This window comes from Cebidichthys violaceus, unplaced genomic scaffold (assembly GCF_023349555.1).
Source record: "Cebidichthys violaceus isolate CVI_PGR_0920_01 unplaced genomic scaffold, fCebVio1.0.p SCAF_12, whole genome shotgun sequence".
NCBI classification, from domain to species: domain Eukaryota; kingdom Metazoa; phylum Chordata; class Actinopteri; order Perciformes; family Stichaeidae; genus Cebidichthys; species Cebidichthys violaceus.
In genome coordinates, this window is record NW_027176285.1 from 10,773,646 (window position 1) to 10,795,799 (window position 22,154).

At 40.1% G+C, this 22,154-nt stretch overlaps 1 protein-coding gene across 3 annotated transcripts; it reads left to right on the forward strand.

Moving 5' to 3' along the window:
* The first annotated feature begins 1,579 nt into the window (after window positions 1–1,579).
* lhx3 (LIM homeobox 3) lies at window positions 1,580–11,585 on the forward strand. 3 transcript variants are annotated; one of them, XM_068705552.1, is made up of 6 exons: window positions 1,580–1,655; window positions 6,912–7,083; window positions 7,241–7,443; window positions 9,036–9,187; window positions 10,265–10,436; window positions 11,152–11,585. In XM_068705552.1, exons 1-6 carry the CDS (start codon window positions 1,580–1,582, stop codon window positions 11,583–11,585), a joined length of 1,209 nt encoding a protein of 402 aa, XP_068561653.1. The 3 variants fall into 3 exon arrangements, with proteins under 3 accessions (XP_068561653.1, XP_068561654.1, XP_068561652.1); XM_068705553.1 differs by having other exon boundaries at window positions 1,580–1,649; XM_068705551.1 differs by lacking the exon at window positions 1,580–1,655 and adding an exon at window positions 4,460–4,556.
* The last annotated feature ends 10,569 nt before the right edge of the window (window positions 11,586–22,154 follow it).

Consider the following 22,154-nt stretch of genomic DNA (forward strand, 5'->3'; position numbering starts at 1 on the left):
GCAGAGCAGTCCTGTTGTTGTGCTTGTAGTCTAAGCTCCTTTGATGCTGCATTGGCTTTAGGTTACTGTGTACAACTCCTTCCAGATTTACAAACACTTCTCTCTTAATCTGCATAAAGATCCACACTGACCTGTTGACCAGAGATTACTGCCCTTGAAAACACCCAAAAAATATGCTCCTTATCCATCAAAACAAACACCCGCTTGATAATGTTTTTTTAGATCTCAGCATTATTTGAATGTAGTGGAATTGCTGGATGGCTAGAGGGTGGGAAGTTGGTGAGGTAGAATGAGAAAAGGGAAAAAGGTGGTTGTTTTGCAGGCTAATTGCCCTGAGTGGACTAATGAACAGCATAGGTCTAATTGGCTTACGCCACTTGTGGGCTGGCGTGCTGGGCGAGCAAAATTGAATCAAAGCTGTAGGACTACGTCAGAGTAGTTTTGTGCGTTGTGGTGGTAATTGGCACAGTGTCAAAGGCCTGAAGCATGGCACTGAGCCAAATAGACGGGCAGCTCTGCGCAAGCGCCTGAATTGAAATCTTACAGAAAAGGATAAATTAGGGACAATATTTTTTTTTTTAAGAAATCATGAAAGAAAGACAGAAACGTATTAATATTGAACTATTAACCTCTGTGCTTTTTAAGATTCAAACTCGTTTCTGTACTGTGGTCATATTTCTCAATCAAAAGTAGTTTCATTTAAAGCAGCGTTTAAAACTAATACGTGTCAATCATTTTAAACTAATCCAACCAGTAAAGATAAGCACATAGGCTACTTTCTCTTATTTCGGTACAACCCAACTGTAACACCACAAACTAACCTAACGGTATGTACTATCCGTCCACTCGTATCAATAATGCGATGCGGTCTATTTTTAACCAACAAAAGAGAGACGCAGCGATTGAACAGCATGACAACAATGTCCCGAGCAGTGCCCCATTGTGCGCCTTGAAAGACAGACACGTGCACCGCAACATAGCTAAGGAGAAAGATGGGAGGGCAAGCAAGTGTGTGTGTGTGTGTGTGTGTGTGTGTGTGTGTGTGTGTGTGTGTGTGTGTGTGTGTGTGTGTGTGTGTGAACGCGCTTAAAGATAGGCTCGGGAGACAGGAGCAGCACACACGCCTCCAGTCTGTTTATAGGAACTCCCCCTTTCAGCACCCTGGACAGAGGCAGCGCTGACCGCCGCCTATACTTCAGTACTTCAGTAAAGTCGCAGGCTGCCGGGCTCACAGTCAGGTCAGCTGACGCTGCTAATGGTCAGACACTTTTCCACTGCCACCCGACCGTCGTCTCCACCTCATCTCGAGCTTATCAACGCGGAATCAAAGAGCAACTTGATGACTATTCAAAGTGCACGTCCTCGGCGGCTGACGAAAGGAGACAGGTCGACGGGCGTCCTTTTTAACAATTGTCAGAAATCCAGCTGCCACCGAAGAGAGCTCAACTCACTCTCGAGAGGATAAAATCTCCAGGAAAGTGCGGGTTTAAATCCACCGTCATTACGCAGTATTGTTAGGGGTTTTTCGCACGCGTTTCGGCGCTGCTTTCTTCCGTTGGAACACCGGGACATCTTCGAAATGTTGCTTGAACACCCGGGGTCAAGCTGTCAAAACACCGGGAATTTCTCCCGGTACAGTTCAGGCCAAGGTAAGAGCCCACTTTGACTATTTTCGCTGTGTATATGAGCATTATCACTTGATCGGGTTTTAATTGATGTCCTGGGGTCAGTTAATGAGTTACAATTAGGCGTGAAATAGTGGATCACGCAGCAAATCGGCACAGCAGGACTGCAGGAGGCTCTTGTTTTGCTGAGTGGACTGAAATGGGCCTTGTGAACTGCTTTTATTTGAATGTGAAAAGCAAGGACGCTGACTTTCCAATTATTTAATCTTTCATCATTTGAATGTTCGATGCGCCCAAACGGGACACATTGTAGACATTGATACGTTACATTACGTCACATAAAGTTGCGACAGTTCCCGAAAAACTCTACTGTTATTCATCGAACCATGTTGATGTATGCAGACCGTTTAGAGGCGCTTCTTTTGCGACGCGTGTGGGAGACGTTATGAATTTGTAATGAGCCTTCATTGTTGGAGAATCGCACCAACAGATGTTACGCGCGTGCTGTCATTTCACACCGCCGCCTGCGGTTGTAACGAGAGCGCAAGCAGGGCGCAAGATGCGGAGATGGAGAGGCCCGGACCCACTGTGGCGACAGCAGCCTCTCTGCGGCTGTGAGACAGACTGCCAGCAGGAGCGGAGGAGCTGCTCCCACCCGAACACCACCGACACAATATGCTCAACAGGTGACATTCCTGCCCCGACAGGTGGGACACCTGAGGTTGCCAGTGGAGGTGATGGTGTACTAGTGGTCAGATTCAAAGCCTCACCATAATAGCTAAATGATTAGTGGTTTGTATAAATATTGAGCGGCATCTAAAGATGTGGAAAAACAAGCTTGTTTCGTGTTGTTGTAAGGCTGTATTCATTGTGACTAAGGCAACACAAAAAAAACTACATTTTCATTTTATTTTAAATTAAAGGCGCGTGTGGAATTATGAAGAACAAAACTACGAAAATATGATTTCGAATCAGGTCACATGTACATATACATAAACATGAACGTAAATTTAAACCGAATTTACAAATTCATATTCAAGCGAAAAAAAAAAATTCAAACGAAAATCGTGAATATACTTGATCGTCCTTGCAACTTCCTCTAACTGACTGACCATTATTCTGATGGTCATTTTATCGCTTTGTTGTCACATTACTGTCGGGCTCGCCCCCTCAAAAGTGAGCGATCAATATGACATAAAAAATTATTACAAAGCTGAAAAGTAAGAGGGGCATCCATGAATCCCACAGCTTTCTCCAAAACGTCTTTCATATACTTCTAAAATACAGGCAAATGGGACATTGATTTTGGATTCATCAGCGGCCCGGCTGGCTGTGGCACTACCCGTGATTTCCCCAGGCGCTCTTTTGTGCCAAAGATCAGTGTCAATAAAATTCATTGGGGTGTTGGCCCGATCAACATGTTATTGAACAGCCAATCTCTCCTCTAAATAAACACTTGTCTTTGAGCACTCAACACACATGAGATGGAGATTGTATGTGTGTGTGTGCGTGTGTGTATGCGCGCGTGCGTGTGTGCAAGATATTCAAAAGCACTTATTTCACTTTTGATCAGAATCAATATTGTACACATTGCTCCATAAGCAAGTATATTAGATTCGTAAAACAATCACTTTTTGTCCACAAACGTACCAGAATAATAATAATAATAATAACAATAATAATAATAATAATAATAATAATAATAATAATAATAATAATAATAATAATAATAGCGATAAACCAAAGGGTGATATTCTTTATCTTCTTCCAAGTGTACAAACACTTGCAGTTGTCTGTAAAATAGAGCGATTACAGTATTTGACAGTAAAAAAAAATGCTGGGCCACTGCTGTATTTATTTTTTTCAACAAAAAAAATGAAATTAATTAATTAAAAGGCAGCCCAAGACAAGGGTGTAAACTGTGTTCCCTCGGGGCCCAATCTCTCCTTTACGCATGGCAGTACTGGAATCTGAATTACAAATGGGTCCGAATCCTAGTTAGAAACCACTTTGGTCGATTACCATAATACATCAACAACACGATGGTGTCCAGTTTTTATATGTCCAGTTTTTATATATATATTAGAGGTTGTAGATCTAGTTCGTTCTGTTGTTCAGTATGGCATCACCCCAATGTAAACGTTGCGATCTTTAACATTTTATGTAATGATATTCTGACTAAATGCATGGGCTTCTTACTCAAAAGAGAAGAGAATATTACGCACTACTACTACCCAAAGCAATATTAAAAGCGTAATCAAAATTAGTTGCAGAATATTTTCCAATAACTGGGTTTTCAAAAGTGCAATAGCATGAACACTCAGTTTTCTTTTTCCTTTAATGTATGATTCAGCAAAAATAATAAAACAAAAATCCATCACAACATGTCATATATCGTTCAATGATACTAGTGAGAAGACTTGGGGGAATAAATTCATTTTAAAGTTGGAGAAGACGAGCTTTTTAAAGAGGATGTGAAGAAAAGCGTTTTCGTGTTATTTGGAGCAATAGGCTCGGCTAATTGTAACGCGTATCTGAGTAACGTTACCACCCAACACCGAACCTCCTGTTTATTCCTCTTCCGGGAAAGGTACTCTCAGTGGGTGATGTTAATCTACCTCCCTGTCGCCCAGGAAACGGAGCGGCGTAATCCTGCACAGGCTTCAACACAGTGAAGCATAAAAGCGAACTCCACCGGACACTCGCTCGCTCGTGTTCGCCATTGGGGCTCCTGACACACACACACACACATTTGACAACACTTGCCTGGTGTGTATGAGTGTGGAGGGATCACAAACAAGATTTGCATACATGTAAGCGTAAAATCATGAGCAATGGATGGACATGGTGAGCGCAACTCTCCAAAAGAGGCACCAGATAACACGGAGATGCTCCTTGCTCTGCTGTCGCACAGTGAGGGGCTGCGGAAAGGTAATCGGAAGCCAACATATAATCAATGTATTCGTTTTTGCACTGATGATATTACACACATGCGTGTATCATGTGATCACACACAGCCGGCCTGGCTTTAGTGTCTTTAAGCAGGCCTTCAGTGTGGTGTGTTGATAATGTTTCCATGTTGAATAGGTGTGTATCATAACGGAGGATGGATGCTACAGCTTCATTGTAATTGTCATTTTTGTTGCTTTACGCATCAGACTTTTGACCATGGATATATATGAAAGGTCGTTCAAATGTATCTATACTATATTTCATATTTAGTGCACTGTTTTGGAGGGTACAACAGACGTTACTCGGTCTGCACACCGTTTTAATTTGGAAACTGCTTTTACGTTTATGTTTTTGAGTCTGACTGAACCTTTGTCATAAGATTCTGAAAGTTGTACATGTTTAAGAATACACTTTAAAAGTGATTTAAACTGTATTCTAAGGCGTAAATATGTATAAAACGTTTTTTCTTTTAACTTTTGTTAAATGGTTGCATGTTTATTATTCTCTATAGTGTAATGAATGACAATGAACAGTTGTGAGGCGGGTGCTGGATTGATGCATCGAACCTCACCTGCTCCAAAGTTGTGAATTAACTCAAGAGATTCCCATTGGGATTTGCAAGCGTCTTTATTTTCAATATTCCAAATGGGGCCCCATAAGGCAAGCAATTTGCTTGGACACCTTATGGGTTTGCACCGTGAGACTATCGGCTGCAGCTTTCTAGTTTGACAGAGCGCGTTGAATTAATGATGACCTGGATACACCTGTTCTTGACGTGGCTCGCACCACAACCACTTGTGCAGGGCTTCGCTGCTGATGCCAGAAGAAATGGTTCATTAATGGTTCATGGATTGTCCACAGCAGAACAATAGGGATGCGACTCCTTGCACCGGTGAAATATGAAGTGGTTGGACCTCTTTTAATTAGTAATAATGCGACCTGATGACGTCTTACTTGGCATTTCAGTTGTCCTTATTCATGCTTTTTGTGTTTAAATGTGCCTCAGAGAGTTGTTGTTTTAATCCGTCGCTGTTGCTTTGAGGGAACGTTGTTAAAAGATCTGAAATGGGGTTTGGAGATGTTACGTGCTGCAGGCCTGTCTGTCTGAAATTGACCTTGCGTAAAAGTGTCTGCTTGTTAAAGGTGATCACACGTGACAAAATAATAAGAAGCCGGCCACTATTCGATTAACGAGCTATTAATTACCAAGATGATATATTAGCTTACAACTCATTTATGGTCTCATTTTTTATTTATTTTAAGAATCCTGCAAACTTCGGATTTGCACAATTGCATTTAAGGATTTATTAATATGTATTTTAATCTGTATAATCTATCGCCATTCATTGGCATGAATGTCTAAACAGTAGTTTGGTTGTTGGTTTATCGATAGTGTGCTCTGATATCATTATTTATTTCAAATAATTCTAAAAGGTTTTTTATCAATTCAACATTTTAAAATGTGTGTTATTTATATTCGGTGAGACATATAAGGATAAACACACTAATGGATTCAGGTCAAGTTTTATTTAGGCTAAATGCCTCTACCCGAGTCTGACTTCGAGCACATTTAACTTTATTTTCCACGAAGGACTGCCTCCAAAATATAAAATAAAAACAATCGATTTATGTAATATCTAAATATTTCATGCATGTGGTGATTATGTGTCTGAGTTTGGACAATGGCCTCGTGTGTTTAGGCCGACTAGAAATAAATGAATATCCTAATAGTAATATCAAAGTCCCTGCACAAACACTGGGAATTATCACTAACAGGCCCACTTTTTCTTCACACCACTGTCATTTATTTACTATTTATTTATTTTGTGTATGTGTGTGTTTATACTGTGCAATGCAATTGTATTTATAGTGATATTTAGTTATTTTACATCATTTGGGGAATACATTGATGTTGAGGTATCTGAACTAAAAAGAGTGATGATGATGATGTAATGATGAAGGCGAAGGTAGAAGAGGTCTTACATGCTATTTATGAAAAACAAGTCAATATAATTTGATCTCCTATTGAAAATTATATATTATTTTAAAATCATAAAAAATTCGACCAAATAGTCAAATATTTCAAATGCAAAAAGAAAAGAGAAAACAAATAAAATGGACAAAAAAAAGTGAATCATTCGTTTATTCCTGCTGCTGATATTTATTCCAGCTAGTGTAACGTCTCCTTGAGTTAATTAAACGTGCGCACATTAACATAACGTGTGCACACAGTAAGAACAATAAGTTGTCACTCTGCGTGTCTGTTTCCCTCGCGCCATTTCTCAAAGCTAGTCGACTAAAATGTTTTTGGTGACTCCATCGTGTCTCCTGCAGAAATCCCAGTATGTGCAGGCTGCAATCAACACATCGTGGACCGCTTCATCCTCAAAGTGCTGGATCGCCACTGGCACAGCAAGTGCCTGAAATGCAGCGACTGTCAGGCGCAACTGTCGGAGAAGTGCTTCAGCAGGGGCGACAGCGTCTACTGCAAAGAGGATTTCTTCAAGTGAGTAGCTTTCAAAAATATCCCAGCGGCCATTTCAACCATTTCCCTTCGTATTTTCCTTTATTAGAAATATATTTCATACTTCAAACATATCCAGACTCTAATTGTCTTTAGACAGTTATTATGTATTGATGGAAACCGTCTGATTTCCCAAAAGGAGATTCGGGACCAAATGCGCAGCCTGTCAGCAGGGGATCCCGCCCACACAGGTGGTGAGGAGAGCGCAGGACTTTGTCTACCACCTGCACTGTTTTGCCTGCATCGTGTGCAAAAGGCAACTGGCCACAGGTGACGAGTACTATCTGATGGAGGACAGCAGGCTGGTGTGTAAGGCCGACTACGAGACCGCCAAGCAGAGAGGTGAGCTGCACAATGACTGCCTCAACATTTTTCTATTGGTGGTCTGAAAACGGATCCTATCTCTTGATGTTATATGATACGTTTGTCTGCAGACATGTTTTTAAGTGCCTGTTTTGAGTTGTGCGTTTGACGTGACAATGAGGTCACCCATAAACTCTGACCCACCTGTGCTAATTGCGTCGTTGCCCGCAACCCAATCGATAGCAAACTGCGTAAAGTGGAGGCCTGGATGTTTCCACTTGCACTCTGCGGCTTGAAGGATTCAGCTTTCAATAACTCTTATTATCGTGTGGGCCTTCCTGGGTAGAGACAGAAAGAAAGAGGCGTGTGTGTGTGTGTGTGTGTGTGTGTGTGTGTGTGTGTGTGTGTGTGTGTGTGTGTGTGTGTGTGTGAGAGAGAGAGAGAGAGAGAGAGAGAGAGAAAGAGAGAGAGGGGGAGAGAGAGAGAGAGAAACTGAGAAAAAAAATAGTATGTGTAGTTGTGTTACAGTTGCAAGCACTGATCAGATATAATAACTTGTTTAAATATCTAAATGCTTTTAAATGCATGCATAAAGGCATTTATTATTTATTATTTTCATTAAATTCTACATTTGCAGTAAATTTACACTGGTGTACTAAAGCAGCAACAAAGTCTGAGAAAAAATTAGAATTTTCATGTATTACTCAATAACAAATTAACATTATTACAATTTCAAGTCACATCATTGAAAATGCATCAGAGCAATTATGCTTTATGATCATATTTATCTACTTACCCCAAAATAACTCTTATACATTTTGTTAGAAATAATTGTTCAAATAGATAATTTTCTTAAAGGGAAATTACACAAATGTTTTAACAAGTAAAAAAAAAGTTCAACCAAGCCATATTATCAAAAATATAGTATTACCAAAAACACAATTCATAGACCTAATATCTGATAACTATACTTGTTATACTTTAACATGCATGTTGATGAACTAGTTAATATATTTTCCTCAAACACTATTTTATCCACAAAACATTTTCATTAGATACCCTGATTATATCAACCAATGCCACAATCATTTCCCAGCATGCTCTGCTCCTGGTAGGGCCAACTGGTACGGTCAAGTTTTATCTCCCCATCTGTTTGTTTGAATTAGTGGCCGACACCAAGTGTTGATTTACGCAGCAACTTAATGCAAGTTTTCACTAAAAACACACACGTTTATTTTACTAATGAGAGGTCGCAATTACTTGGGCAGCATCCATTTGGATGATGGTTTTGTATTTTGCTGTGCTGGCCAACAGATGTGCAGACATGATGCAATTATGCACAGGATGCCAGGTTTTGGTTTATAGGCGGATAGAGGAGAATTTATCCATTTATGGTCAATTAAAAAAGTTGTGTATTATACAAGCTTGTTCCTTTTTTTGGTTGCTGTGAATGTGTTTCTATCAAATATTTTCATGATACTGACCCAAAATATATCCACATAAAAAAATGATATTTACTGTTTATTGTTAATTTAGTTCCAGGCCTGGAACATAAAAAAAAATATACAGCTTTGAGGCAAAATAACTGTCTATCACTGGCTTACATTTTGTGATGTCAATTCATTTTTCAGAAGCAGACTCCACTGCAAAAAGGCCACGAACTACCATCACTGCTAAACAGCTGGAAACACTGAAGAACGCGTACAATAACTCTCCCAAACCTGCCCGCCACGTCCGGGAGCAGCTATCATCAGAGACGGGTCTGGATATGCGGGTTGTGCAGGTAAAGTATATTATTATCCATTAAGGGCTATTCCATTAGTGTCCTGACTTCATTATCGAGGGACAATTGTGGCTGAACTGGCACAAGCCTACTGTACGCATAAGTGTGTGTGTTCGGGGGGGAATTTACGGCTAGATGGAGTGAAATGAAGTCCACGTGAAAGTCAGCATGGTTTAAGTGCAAGCTCGTTAACAATGCTCAGAGGGCCCCTCGCATATTGTCTGCTGCTGAGGAGCCTCACGCCGGTTGCTAGGTGGTGGTCATATATATTGTTTTATTTGCAAGGACAAAAGTAGAGACGGAAGCCACTAAAATGCTACTCATTATTCAGTGAAAGGGAAGGGGTGAAGAGGGTTCACTGAGGGCGGAATATCATTAAGGAGAATGTAAAACCACTTTTTGTACTTGTGACTGAAATGGATTAATGTTGTGTGTAAGATAGAGTTTAATAAGAAATGAGGCATTTGTTCATTTTGTATCCGATTTCAAGCTGCGAGGTTATAGGTAGTTGAAGTTTATGACTATCTGTTAATGTTTTCTAAAATCAGATCAAAAGTGGATGTAGAAAACGTTTAATGATTTAAACCAGTGGCACTCCAACCTGTCTGCTCCCAGAGGCGAGGACAACTTGTAGCTGTTGTGAAGTTAATTAAATGCCTGATAAATCTAGTGTAGGGGACGCTGCTCCCAGGATTGCTGGTCAGTGTCACTGTTCCAGTCTTCCACTTGGAGTCACAAAGGTGGGAAGCCGCGTCCAGACAGTCCTTGAACATTCATTTTGTTTTAATGCTTTACAGCATAATATGTGCATCAAGGAAAGAGCAGAGGACTTTGTATGTAGAGGACTTTGACTTAGGAATGATGACTAAAACACATTGTGTGCTATGGTCCTCAAGGCCGAGAGGAATATGTAAATGAGGAGAGTAATTGTGCCGGAAAACACTTTTCTTTAATCTGTCTCAAAGATGAATTTATCAGTTTTTATTTTATACTCAAGCCTAATTTTTCCTACTGTGGTAAGCAGTCAAATGCATTTCTAATAAGTCACCAAAGCCATCTCGTCTCTTCACCCTCCAGGTTTGGTTTCAGAACAGGCGAGCTAAAGAGAAGAGGTTGAAGAAAGACGCCGGTCGGCAGAGGTGGGGGCAGTATTTCCGCAACATGAAGAGGTCACGAGGAAGCTCCAAATCCGACAAGGACAGCATTCAGGAGGAGGGCATGGACAGTGATGCCGAGGTGTCTTTTACAGGTACAGAGTCAACAGTCAACAGCACAAAATGAATAGAGTGGGCACTTTTTTCACAGGAGACATTTGACTCGTCATAATAAGAAAACCAGACAGTGAGCCAGCGTGCACGATACCAGGACCCTGAGACTTTATTCCATTTATTTGTGTCATGGCCGGGAGTTTTATCTCTTAATGCAAACACATATTTACCATTTGTCCATGGTTGATAAGCTCAAACAGACAGTTTGGACTTTAAAATGTTCTGCCATGTACGCACGTCTGTGTGAAATGTGTGGTTCCAGAAGCTTGTAGCGACTTCTCATAGAGTTAGTTCATGGATGTTTAGCTGGTGCATTACTGTAGCTGGTAAGCTAACTGCTACCGCATCCCGGGAGCCTTACAGTCACAATATTTCTTCAAATTTATTTTCATTGTCCCTGCACTGTGCCGTTTATGCCACCTTGGCATTTTGCTCCTGGCTTTGTTCATTATTTCATTAAATAAAGGAGATGTTGAGGAAGGGCTAAATCTATCCAAGCTAACAAAGCAAGCATCTTAGCTCAGTCGCTAAAGAACAAGACATTTACATACTGCAGTTCATTTGAAAGAAAAGAGACGGTATGAAAGGAATAATCAATAAACAAATGTTTCCATTGTGGACTATTGCACTTTTAGTGACTGCCATGCAATCTGAATAACAAATATCACCGTTGTCTATCCTGTTCTTGTTGCACAGATGAACCACCCATGTCAGAGCTTGGCCTCACTAATGGCATCTACAGCAGCCTGAGTGAGTCCTCTCCAGCCATGGGGGGCCGCCAGGGGGGCAACAACCACAGCTCCTTCCCCCTGGAGCATGGCGTTCTTCCCTCTCAAGACCAGTTCCACGACATCCGCTCCAACAGCCCCTACGGCCTTCCTCAGTCGCCAGGGTCGCTTCAGGCGCTACCCAGACACCAGCCTCTCATCTCCAGCTTGGTCTACCCCGAGTCCGGCCTTTCTATCATGACCCAGGGCAGCGGGCCTGGGATCAACCCTGGTGTGAGGGGCTCCATGAGTGCCGCCAACGGCCCCAGCTCGGACCTCTCGACTGGCAGCAGCGGAGGATACCCAGACTTTCCTGCCAGTCCTGCATCCTGGTTAGATGAAGTGGACCACGGGCAGTTTTGATTGGTCAACGACAATATATTTGACTTTTTGTGGGGGGGAGGGGGGAGTTTTGTGTCACACATGACAGTGATTGTGCAAAGGAATAGACTGCTTTCCTTATCTGGGATCTGGATGGAAGGAGGGAGGAAAAGAACCTTCATTTAAAGCACTTGGCCTAACAATTGTCCTTCAGAAGTAAAACCATCGTATGTAAAGCAAGAAATCTGTCAAAGAGGTTCAATTTCCAGATACCACTATAAGCTTTTTCAAACATTGAGACTCAATCATTTGGATTTTCACCAACTCCCCCTCTTTATTCTCATCTCTTTGTTTTCTACACTGTGTTCAGTTGCAGAATTCAGTTCAGAGTCTTTAACTGTCTGGTTGTTGCCAAATGTCTATATATATATATATATATATATAATGGTTTATCATTGTGGAGACTTTATTTTTATACAAACCCCTTCCTGGACATAAATAGGAACCCGGATATGAGGACTTTGTACATTCTTAAACAGGGATATAGGCAAAAATGTAGATGTTGTCTTAAATGGTACCTAGGGGTCCAATTACTTCTATGCATTTGTGTGTTCTCAGATGTATCTTGTTCGTTTCGTTCTACCGAAAACAACCCCAAGGATAAACTTGCTGTAGCACCCGGGGTCTGATGTATATGTTTGTTTATGTGGAAAATGTTTTATGTCTTATTTATTCCCTCTGGTAATGATGACGATGATTCCTGATTAAATGACAGGACTTTAATAAATTTGTCACCCAAATCAACAATGGAGTTTTATCCTTTTTGGACAGTGGTTAAAGAACCATGATACATTCCAAAGTCATTTATACAATTCCTTGTCAACGTCAAGAAACGTGAACCAGGTCATCGTTGACATTTATCTCATATCTTACATCTTACATCTATATTTCCTTGCAGATCTATAGCATATCACAGCACTGAGAGTGAAACCAGAGCAACCCCACTGTTCTGGCTGTGTCTGCAAACTGAATATCTGGCTAACTACCAACACTGTATCAGGGGTTCAACAGCTCTTTAGTGGAGAAATGTGATGCAGACAGAGAGTCAACTCATCAATTCAGAGATTACTGGGTCTTGTTTGCCCAAATGCCCCTGTGGGAAAGGAATCTCCAATCCATTAGCAGAGAAGGGATCAAGTGCCCCTTGTGAATTTCCTCATTTGTTTAGTTATTCAAAGTCAGGTTCAATTAAGTAGATTAAACCGTATATGTGTAGGTAAGTGCATGAATGTGTGTGTGTGTGTGTGTGTGTGTGTGTGTGTGTGTGTGTGTGTGTGTGTGTGTGCGTGTGCAATTGCATGTTTATTTATTTGTTTCTATGATGGCTTGTGTTATGAATGCCTTGCATGATTGTAGGTGATTTTCAAGTGATATTTTGTAAACCTTTTACTTTCTTTAAAATGTGTTTATTTATTTATTTATTTATTTGTAGAGTGTCTCTCAAGCCAAGACTAAAGACTGTTTGTGCGACTACAATTTCCACTGAATTATATTAAATATAAAAATGTTCTACTTTGAACAACCAAAAGTAGAAAGTAACTGAGAACATTTACCCAAGTACTATACTATCATGCACTTTTGAACTAGTTGTTCTTTACTGACAGTAAGTAATTTCATTTTATGTTATTACGTTCCATTTACTGCATATTTGGGGGTAATACTGTACTGTTACTCCACTACAGTTATCTGACAGCTATAGTTATTACTTTGTAGATTACATACAAAACATGATCAACAAATAGCATGAGATACCTTAGTGGAATATAAAGTATTTAAAATGTGCCTGCGTTGTCCAGCAACAATAATATGTTGTTCAGACATGAATGCATCAACTATTATAATCTGACACTCTGAAGCGGACATTTTTCATTATGAGAATTTGTACTTTTGATGCTTTATTGTGAGTATATTTGCTAATAGTCCTGTTTCTGTACTTTTTCTAATGTAGGAAATATAAAACTCACAGTAACAATAGTGCAGAATCGGACAATTGTGAACAAAATAATAGTTGTCTTTATGTTCTGACAGTTATAGACAAAGCTTCCAGCAAATGTATGCTGTTGCATGCTTATTGTGTTTCGTTATGCATGAATGTCTGTCAGCATGAATGTGCAGCTGTTTGTGCAGCTATACATGAAGTTTGAAATGCACGAAGGTGACAGCCAGCTGTCCTCAAACCTTTTGTTTTGGTGTGCAACCTCCAACTTCCTCCACCGTTAATGGCTGCCCGCTCTGCTCCTCAGGTTCCCAGAACAAGAAAAGGAACACCAGACAGGATATCCAGCCCAATCCTCCCGGCTGAGTGGCAGGTATCATTGTTGCCTCGCAAAAGCGACAGGTGTGTAACTTGATACAAGGAGAGTTTGGTGAAGACAGCAAGGGGGTGAGAGTGAAGTGTCAAAGGCTGTGTTAATCTCCTAGATACCCACCATGTTCAGTATACTAAACTGTTTGTATTTGGGGTTAGACCGGCTGATTTGTAGACATATATGTAAAAGCTACCTGCACTTAGAGAGCTTTTTATGAGTCTTTGAATTTGTTGACCACATGGAATTAAAAAGAAAACACAGCGGACAAGCTCTGCCACACAGCAGGTGTGAGATTTTGGTGACCAATGGATGAACTCTTCTAAGCAAACATCTGGGATTACCCCGCCGCACTCTTTCAGATTGAGTTGGAAATCCACTGTTTTCTGAGTAAGGAATTAGATTAAGTTGGGTATGCAATTTGTCAAATGGGTTGTGTAAGAAGAAGGTGAGAAAAAGACAACAACATGAATGTAGGGAGCTTCACAATAATTACATAAATGGTGGGAAAACTATGTGAGAAAAAAAAGCTCTCCTGAAGAGTAAGGCTGCTGAAGATGAGGATGCTGAGAGACACACAATACAAGAGTGATCCTAAGTCTAATATAATGGCATGTGCGAGAGTTATTGAAAGCAATTACATGTGCAGAGACAAAGATGGATAGAAAGTAAAACAAAGTGCTGTTAGCAAAAACTGTACTTGGTTGTGGAACGCGATTAGTCGTCTAAACTAAAAACCATCTGAAAGCCAAACGCTTCCTCAAGTACGACATTATTTCTACAAGGAGCACTTTTGAGATACTGAGCGTTCATATTTTCACATCCCAGATTTATAATCTGATAATAAATAAGGAATTAATAGAGACAAGATTATTTGAAAATCTTTGAATACTTCTGATCCTGTTTACAATGACATAACCTCCATTTCAGTGGGAGACAATGAACGTGATTTAATGGTAAACTCATTAAAGCAGTTGTGGAGCACATATCAATTGCATTACAGTAAAGATAGCATTTGTTAATATCACAGCAGACTACTAGAATTGAGTAGAATTGATTTCCAATCCTGAACATTTACACATTCCCATTTACACTGTGCATCTTGTCATTAGAAGAGTAGGTACTTTTATTTATGACAAATCAAGTTGTCCTCAAGGCGAGACATTGTTTTTTCATGCACTGGTCAATTTTTGAGAGTTTGGGCTATTTTGTTTTTGCATGACATGTATTCTTTCAGGCAGTGGAAAGAAAACATCCAAAAAACACATTCAGGTGTTTATTTTAACGATAGTTTGGCAATTTGTGTCTGCAGATTCAAAGTTAACTTTAAACAATTCCACATTTGTGTATTGAAACATAAAATTCCAGAAAACTTGTAATACAAAAACAAACATTTCTCATAATGAAAGTAATCAACTGGGGAGGTTTCATGGTGATATTTATTATTTAAATTGTCCACACTCATCACCTTTAGTGACGAAAAATATATATTAAATGCCATTTTCTTTAAATGAGGTTATTCTCATGCTCTGAGCCAGAAATGTCCTCTACAGTACACATACATATACCAATTCCGATCTATATTATAAGGGTTTTTGCAGAGGGCTTTGTTCATATATCGTTCACAGCCTGATTTATATAACCCTTTATTCCTAAAAACATGATGACATTTGTTTTGGCTTTTGACAATATTCTCGGATTGATGGAGTTGGAGGTATCCAAAAGTCCCTTCATAAAAACCTTTGTCTTTGAAATGTCAACAAGTTAAACAAGAATTTTGAACCTGGCTTTATCCAATGGTCATATTTCTGTTCCACAAATCTGTCATAAGATAATGCCTTTTTTGCATATTCAAACATAAAATTTGAACTGGTTGATCACTTAGCTGATCAGTTACATTTCTTTTTTTATCTTCTTCAACTTTAGGGTCTCCCCTTAATGGTCTCCTAATTTTTTTGTACGAGACTTCATGGTCGACTGTTGTTGGCAGCTGACACAAGGACGGAGAGGAGAATTTTGCACTGGCCTTCATCATTGTCCAACTTTAAAAGTGGGCCGTCTTTCGTTTTGTCTTTGTCTAAAGCCCTGTAGCTATATCTCTACTCCAACGCCACAAATAGGCCTCACACTTAGCAAACATAGTTACTCTTATGGACCGTTTACATTTATTTGAATCAGTGTGTCTTCGTTGTTTGCTGAAATGTTCGTCTTTAATATGCACAAAAATGAGAACATAGAATAATAATATAATTAGTACTTGAATAATTATTAGACATAGCATTTGAATGTTTCACCAGAATCTTATTAGATATCTCATCACATTAAGAGATATATTTAGCTCTTTCAGGTTCAGATGATGTAAGATGGAGTAGAATGGTATATTTTGAGTTGAGGTTATTTTAGAAAACTGAAAAAAAAATGGTCTGTATGTATTGAAATGAGTACTGTGAGATTTCAGATTTTTAAAGTACAGCATGTCATGAGTGTATCAATGATATTTAAATTGATTACAGTAAACATGGTTTTTAAGTTTCTAAATTATGTTATTATTATTTATTATAATTATGAAAATAGATTCCTCATAAAATCATCAGTGCTGATAGTATAACAATTAGTCAATATAAAGGTCAAGGTGTAAATCATGAAATATAAATTCAAATCCCAATGATTGTTAAAGGTTGCCTATTTCTTTGCAGCTACTGTTAAACTGTTGCTTTTGACTGTCCTTTCTGTAAAGGACTCTTAGCCTGGCAGCACGCTTGGTGTCTATCACACACACACACACACACACACACACACACACACACACACACACACACATACACAAGCCCCCCAGCCCCATGTCAGATGGTGCTGAGTAAATCAGGTCTGACAATAACACCTCCCTTGGGTCCCACACATCACAGCTACAATTCAGACCTAATGGAGCGGCAACGGAGGGGAGGCCGCTTGGTGCGTGAATTTGTATGTGTGTGTGTGTGTGTGTGTCTAATCTATGCACGGATGCATAGAAGCAGCGTTTCATTTGGGGATCTCTGGAGGAGGGGAGGGATGTGGGAGAGAGAAGACGAGGAGCACAGTGGATTATCTGCGGTACAGATATCAATCAATTATGGCAACGTGTTAATGAATAAGATCCTGCACTGGTTGGGGCTTTTCGGTTGTATATAGAGGCAGATATGGGAAAGGAAAAGGTGCCGGGAAAACTAAGAGAGATCTTCAACAGAAGATATGCATTGGGTTTTTATTTTACCAAGAAATGATCAGAAAAAAGTTAAATTTTTTTACATTTTCCTAATAACAACACAAACAAACGAGTTGTGGAGACTGTGGAGTTAAAGAAAGAAAATACACAACAGAGTGTCTCCAAGATGGTGCAAACACAGAGTCAAACAAACTGCAAACACAGCACTGACCAACAGGATACTTTTGTTTATGCTGTAGATTAATGGCAGCAGCAGCATTAAAGCAATCTAACTAATCAACACGGTCATTAGCGTGTGTTTTTACTGACAACTTTAATCAAATCTATCACGGCTCCACCTCTCCATTACCCGCCGGCCGCATAATTATCTCTTCATTTCATTCTTAGACGGGAATGCAATATCTGGTAATCTGTCTGCAATGGTTCACTGAAATGCATCCTGGGACATTCATATTAGAAATGTATCGGCTAATGTATCACTCAGCGCTTCTTCTCACTGCTGGCATGCAGATGTTTGTCATTTTTTATGCAATCTTCGTAGCACTTCATCCGGGCATTACCCTGGAAGTGGCCATGAGAAGCATACTGATTTTCAGATAGCATGTTTGTTCAAGTATCATCATTAACAGCTGCTTTACAGTTTCATTTGAGATGTATGTCAACCCAGTGATATTTACCAAACTGCATGAAAAGTTGATATAATTTTAACAATTATTAGTTTTAATGATCAACTGTATCTTTATCATCAATTACAGTATGGATTGGATGAAATAAAAATGCTAAAAGTTTGTTTTTCTTTCTAATGATGACATTTTTTTCTTTCTCTGACAAACATAAAAAAACAGTACATTTTTAATATTAGAAAGCAAAGAAAGCAGCTCTTTTGCATTTTGACGCTGTTTTGATAAATGACTAAAACAAATGATTATCCGATCTGGATTTAATTAATTTTCCACGGATCAACTGAATAATTGAGTAATCATTTCAGCATTAATTGTTTTTTTATAGGTGATAAATCTTCCTTCTACAATTCGGTTGATTTATCGCAAACAAATTCTAACAAAACAAAAAGATTTAGCTGCTTGCTGTGGACAAACCTGTGTCGTTACAGCCACTGGCAGACATGTTATTAAAAAAATGTAAATACTGATGCTTTAAACATATTTGTGCTGGAGTTTGCCTTCTTATTACTGTTGTCAGGATTCATAACAGACCTTGTTTATATTTGCCTCACAGTGGGATAATCACCCGTTTTCTCATTAGGAGCCTTGGCTCAGCAAAGGGCCATCTTGGGGCCTTTCGGCATCTATGAGGTGTTAACAGCTCCCCACGGGAGGCTGTCTGGCTCTCACATAACCCTCGACCTCCCCGCCCACGAATGCAACACTCACCAAACCACTCAGACTCACAGATGGCCGCTATACCAGCAGCCATCGCGCTTTTCAATTATCGCTACGCCCGGGAAAGGCCATTGCTCAGCTGTCACCGCTCAGAGCCACAGCGGGTCGGGGAGGAGCCAGAGAGAGACATGGGAGATTGAGAATTCCTGCATCCAAAAGTTGGAAAACCCAAAGAACGGATAAGTATTTTTGGGAACACACATGATCATCGCTTCCAACAGAAATCCAACCAGCAATGCACTGTTTGACAACCATCATCAAAGAGGGTCTTACTGGTACAGAGTCTGCTCTGATCTCGGGCTGAAAGCGGTGATAAATCACTTAGTATAATTGTTGTTTTGAAGCCAGCAGTTGAAGTGGCAAAGGAAGGAGAGGGCAGCCGAAGCGCTCGCGGCTCACTTTTGTTGGCTGCATGAAATGGAGGGAGGGGAGACGAGGAGGGCAAGCCCTGCATGTTTGTTAGTTATAGAATATCGCTTCATAGTGGGGAAAAGAGGCCAGGATATCAAGTTTTTTGAGCATTGTATTTCCTGGTGGCTGTTTTCAGACAGATACATTTCTATTGGATCTCAATATGCATCACTTCCCCTTATGTTCTTTTTCATACCCGTAATCTAGCAACCTGTCATCAGAGAGGTAACTTGATGGGTTTAATGCCGAGCCAGTCGGAGAAGAAGCAGGCACCTCCTTTGTGTGCACCATCCATCTACAATTAGGCAAAAGCTTTTCAGAGCCTCTCCTAGTAAGTCATTGGAGAAAAGAGAGATAGTGACTGGAAACTGATCAGAAAGGTCTGCAACAGTAACTGAGCCTGGCAGCACCTCTAATGTTTAATCCATATGAAAAAACTGTAAACTAAGCTGTAGCTTCATATCTAGCGAATAGAAATGAGACTCTTATCGATCTTCACATCTAACTCCCTGCAAAAAAGCCAATAATTTCCAAAATGTCCTCAAGCAGTCCTTTCAGCTTTTTTGTGTAGCCGTCTCAAAAACGACCTAAAAGTGTAATAATAAAGCTATGTTAAATTAGCAATAATGCTCTTCAGGTGATGCAATACATTGAGAAATGTTGCCGTTCTCACAGTGATGCTCCAGTTCCCATTCAACACTTTATATCACCCCATATTGTGTACACTTTTCTTAATGTTTACACCTGCAGAGTAAACCAAGTGCATGTTCACTGACATTTCACAAATTAGAATGTCAATTTAAGGGTTTTTCTTTTTACATTGTCCAACTGTCTCCACCAGTTAGAGCTCACCTTATCTCTCCCCTGCTTATCCCTGTTGGGTGCAGCGTATGCGGGGGTAAAAATCAATGAGGCCAGAAACATGTGGCAGGAGCCAGGTCTTCTCACATTAGGCCTGACAAAACAGGAAGACATCTGTCACAACATGAAGCAGCAGCAGGACCACAGTTTACCTGTGATGTTCTACCGATTAGAGTTTATGGATTTATCTGTCTGTTTGTCAAGGTTTTAACAGTGTTCAGGTGGACAGTCAGTTCCTTCTTGTGATCACATACAATTGCAGAATGCTTTCCACTTCATATCTAATCAATTAGTTATGATATATATAGTTGTATATAGAGTATTGTTTTATTTTTGAATATGGTGACGGTATAATAAGATGTTCTGATGCTGTAATTTAAAGGTTTATATGATTTTTCTACATTTCTGAGTTGCGAGCATGTTGTAACTGCTGTAACTGTAGCAGCTCTGTAAATGAATTTATTGTACCTCTCTGAACATGAGTGCCCAGGTTTCCATTTGACCGTTTCCAGCTGTGCTATTTGTCTTTCCCGACGAGAAGAAGTAATCCTGTTTCAGCCAGAGCGCCCCCCCAAGGTCGCCGCCATCAGTCGAAAACAGTCAATCCAGGTTGGAACATTTGTTCCAGCCCCTCTCTCCCTCAACCCCGTTGTTTTCTTTCCTTTTTTTTTTTTTCATAATTCATGTCAAAGCATCTCTGGAGAGATGAGTGAGGGTGGTGTGTTGGGGTAGGTGAAGGGGGGGGGGGGGGTGATGGGTGGAGAGGACAAGGGGGTGGAGAGGGCACACACTTAATCCCTGGGTCAAGATGTATTTATTGAAGATTAATAACCGAGCAGCAATCTCATCATGCTCTCGATGATTTTACAATTTGGTTTCTGGGGGTAGGAGGGGGAACGATGGGAGGGGGGGATCAGGGACAAAAGCAAGAGGTAGACGGCGAACTCCTGCAGGAGCAGAATACAGTACAGTGCTTGTGATTTAAAGCTTAGATATTGTATCCGAAAAGGTTTATGTACTTTATATGTTGCGACTTGGAGATTCATAGTTGATACACAATCATACAGAGCTGATCTCTTCTCACCGTAGTATAGTCTTTTCAAAAGACACAGCGTGTTTCAGCAGCACTGAAAAGAATATCTCCCAAAGTCTACTTAAACTACTCATTTAACATGTTGTAACCAAACCACCAATTGTGGAATTAACAGTATTTTCATCCACCCAGCCACCTTTGTTGTGTCTCTTTTTAAATAATACATTTTACAAAAGCTGTACTATAAATCCCAACTAACTATTAAACCACCTCATGTTGAGGGGCAGGTATAAGGGGTTTGAAGATTTAGAATTATGTTTGGGGTGTAGTATTTCATTTCAAAATTCTAGATTATTATGTATCTGCTTCTATAATAAAAATAAAACAATATTACTTCCATACATTAATAAAATGATACATCCGTCTAGAGTGGAACAAGATATTTGTCTATGTGGAAGCTGCATCTCTTAATATTGCATATGTAGAGTGGCAGCATCCATCTCATTCAGTTAATGGATTTGTTGCACACTTAGACCACAGACCACCAGAGAGCGAGCTGTAGAGAGGTTGAGGAAGAGACACCTTTTGTCACCAAGCAACAGGAAAAAAAATGGTAAAAAGATAAATTTCAGCTCCGGGTAAAGGTTCAAGGTTCAAGGTGCAGTCTCCCATCCAAATTTATTTATACCCCTAATAATAATGAGTGGATTGAATAGATTGTTCGTCCCTGACCTTGGTGATCAGGCAAACCTTATGCCACTATATCAAAGCAGACAGGCAGACAAGTCTGCGGGATGTGACGGCTGCCACCGTCGGCCCAGAGATGGAGGGAAGGATGGGAGGAAGTAAGGAGAGGTGGAGGGAGGGAGCTATGTAGAGCAGAAGCGATGGGAGGTGAAGGGGCACCGTGTTTGCATTTTGTATGGAATGAGGAGCGCGTGTGAAGGGCACTAAGGAAGGGCAAATGCGCTGTGTGTTTTTATTTTTGCCTGTGCGTGTATTTCCGTACCTGTGCATGTGGATGTGTATTAATGTGTGTGTGTGTGTGTGTGTGTGTGTGTGTGTGTGTGTGTGTGTGTGTGTGTGTGTGTGAGGAAATTCTTTGTGGTGACTAATTGCCTCCAACTTTATGTCAGACATATACAAAGGAAATATCATAGCCTTTGAACATAATACTGTCTTAATGTTTGTTACATAAGAAAATAAATCTGTAGGTAGTTTTTTGTTCATTTGGGGGGGGGGGCTCAACAGGCTACAGTTTTTGTTAAGAGTAATTTTACTGGTTAAGGATACAGTATATAACCCTTAGCTTAGCCATCAAACTTATACAGTATG

Excerpts from the sequence above, each read along its gene's own strand:
- lhx3 (XM_068705551.1), top strand. The coding sequence starts at position 4,460 with ATGGATGGACATGGTGAGCGCAACTCTCCAAAAGAGGCACCAGATAAC. Across the intron at positions 7,444-9,035 it reads CGAGACCGCCAAGCAGAGAG|AAGCAGACTCCACTGCAAAA; the intron begins GTGAGCTGCACA and ends TTCATTTTTCAG. Across the intron at positions 9,188-10,264 it reads TGGATATGCGGGTTGTGCAG|GTTTGGTTTCAGAACAGGCG; the intron begins GTAAAGTATATT and ends TTCACCCTCCAG.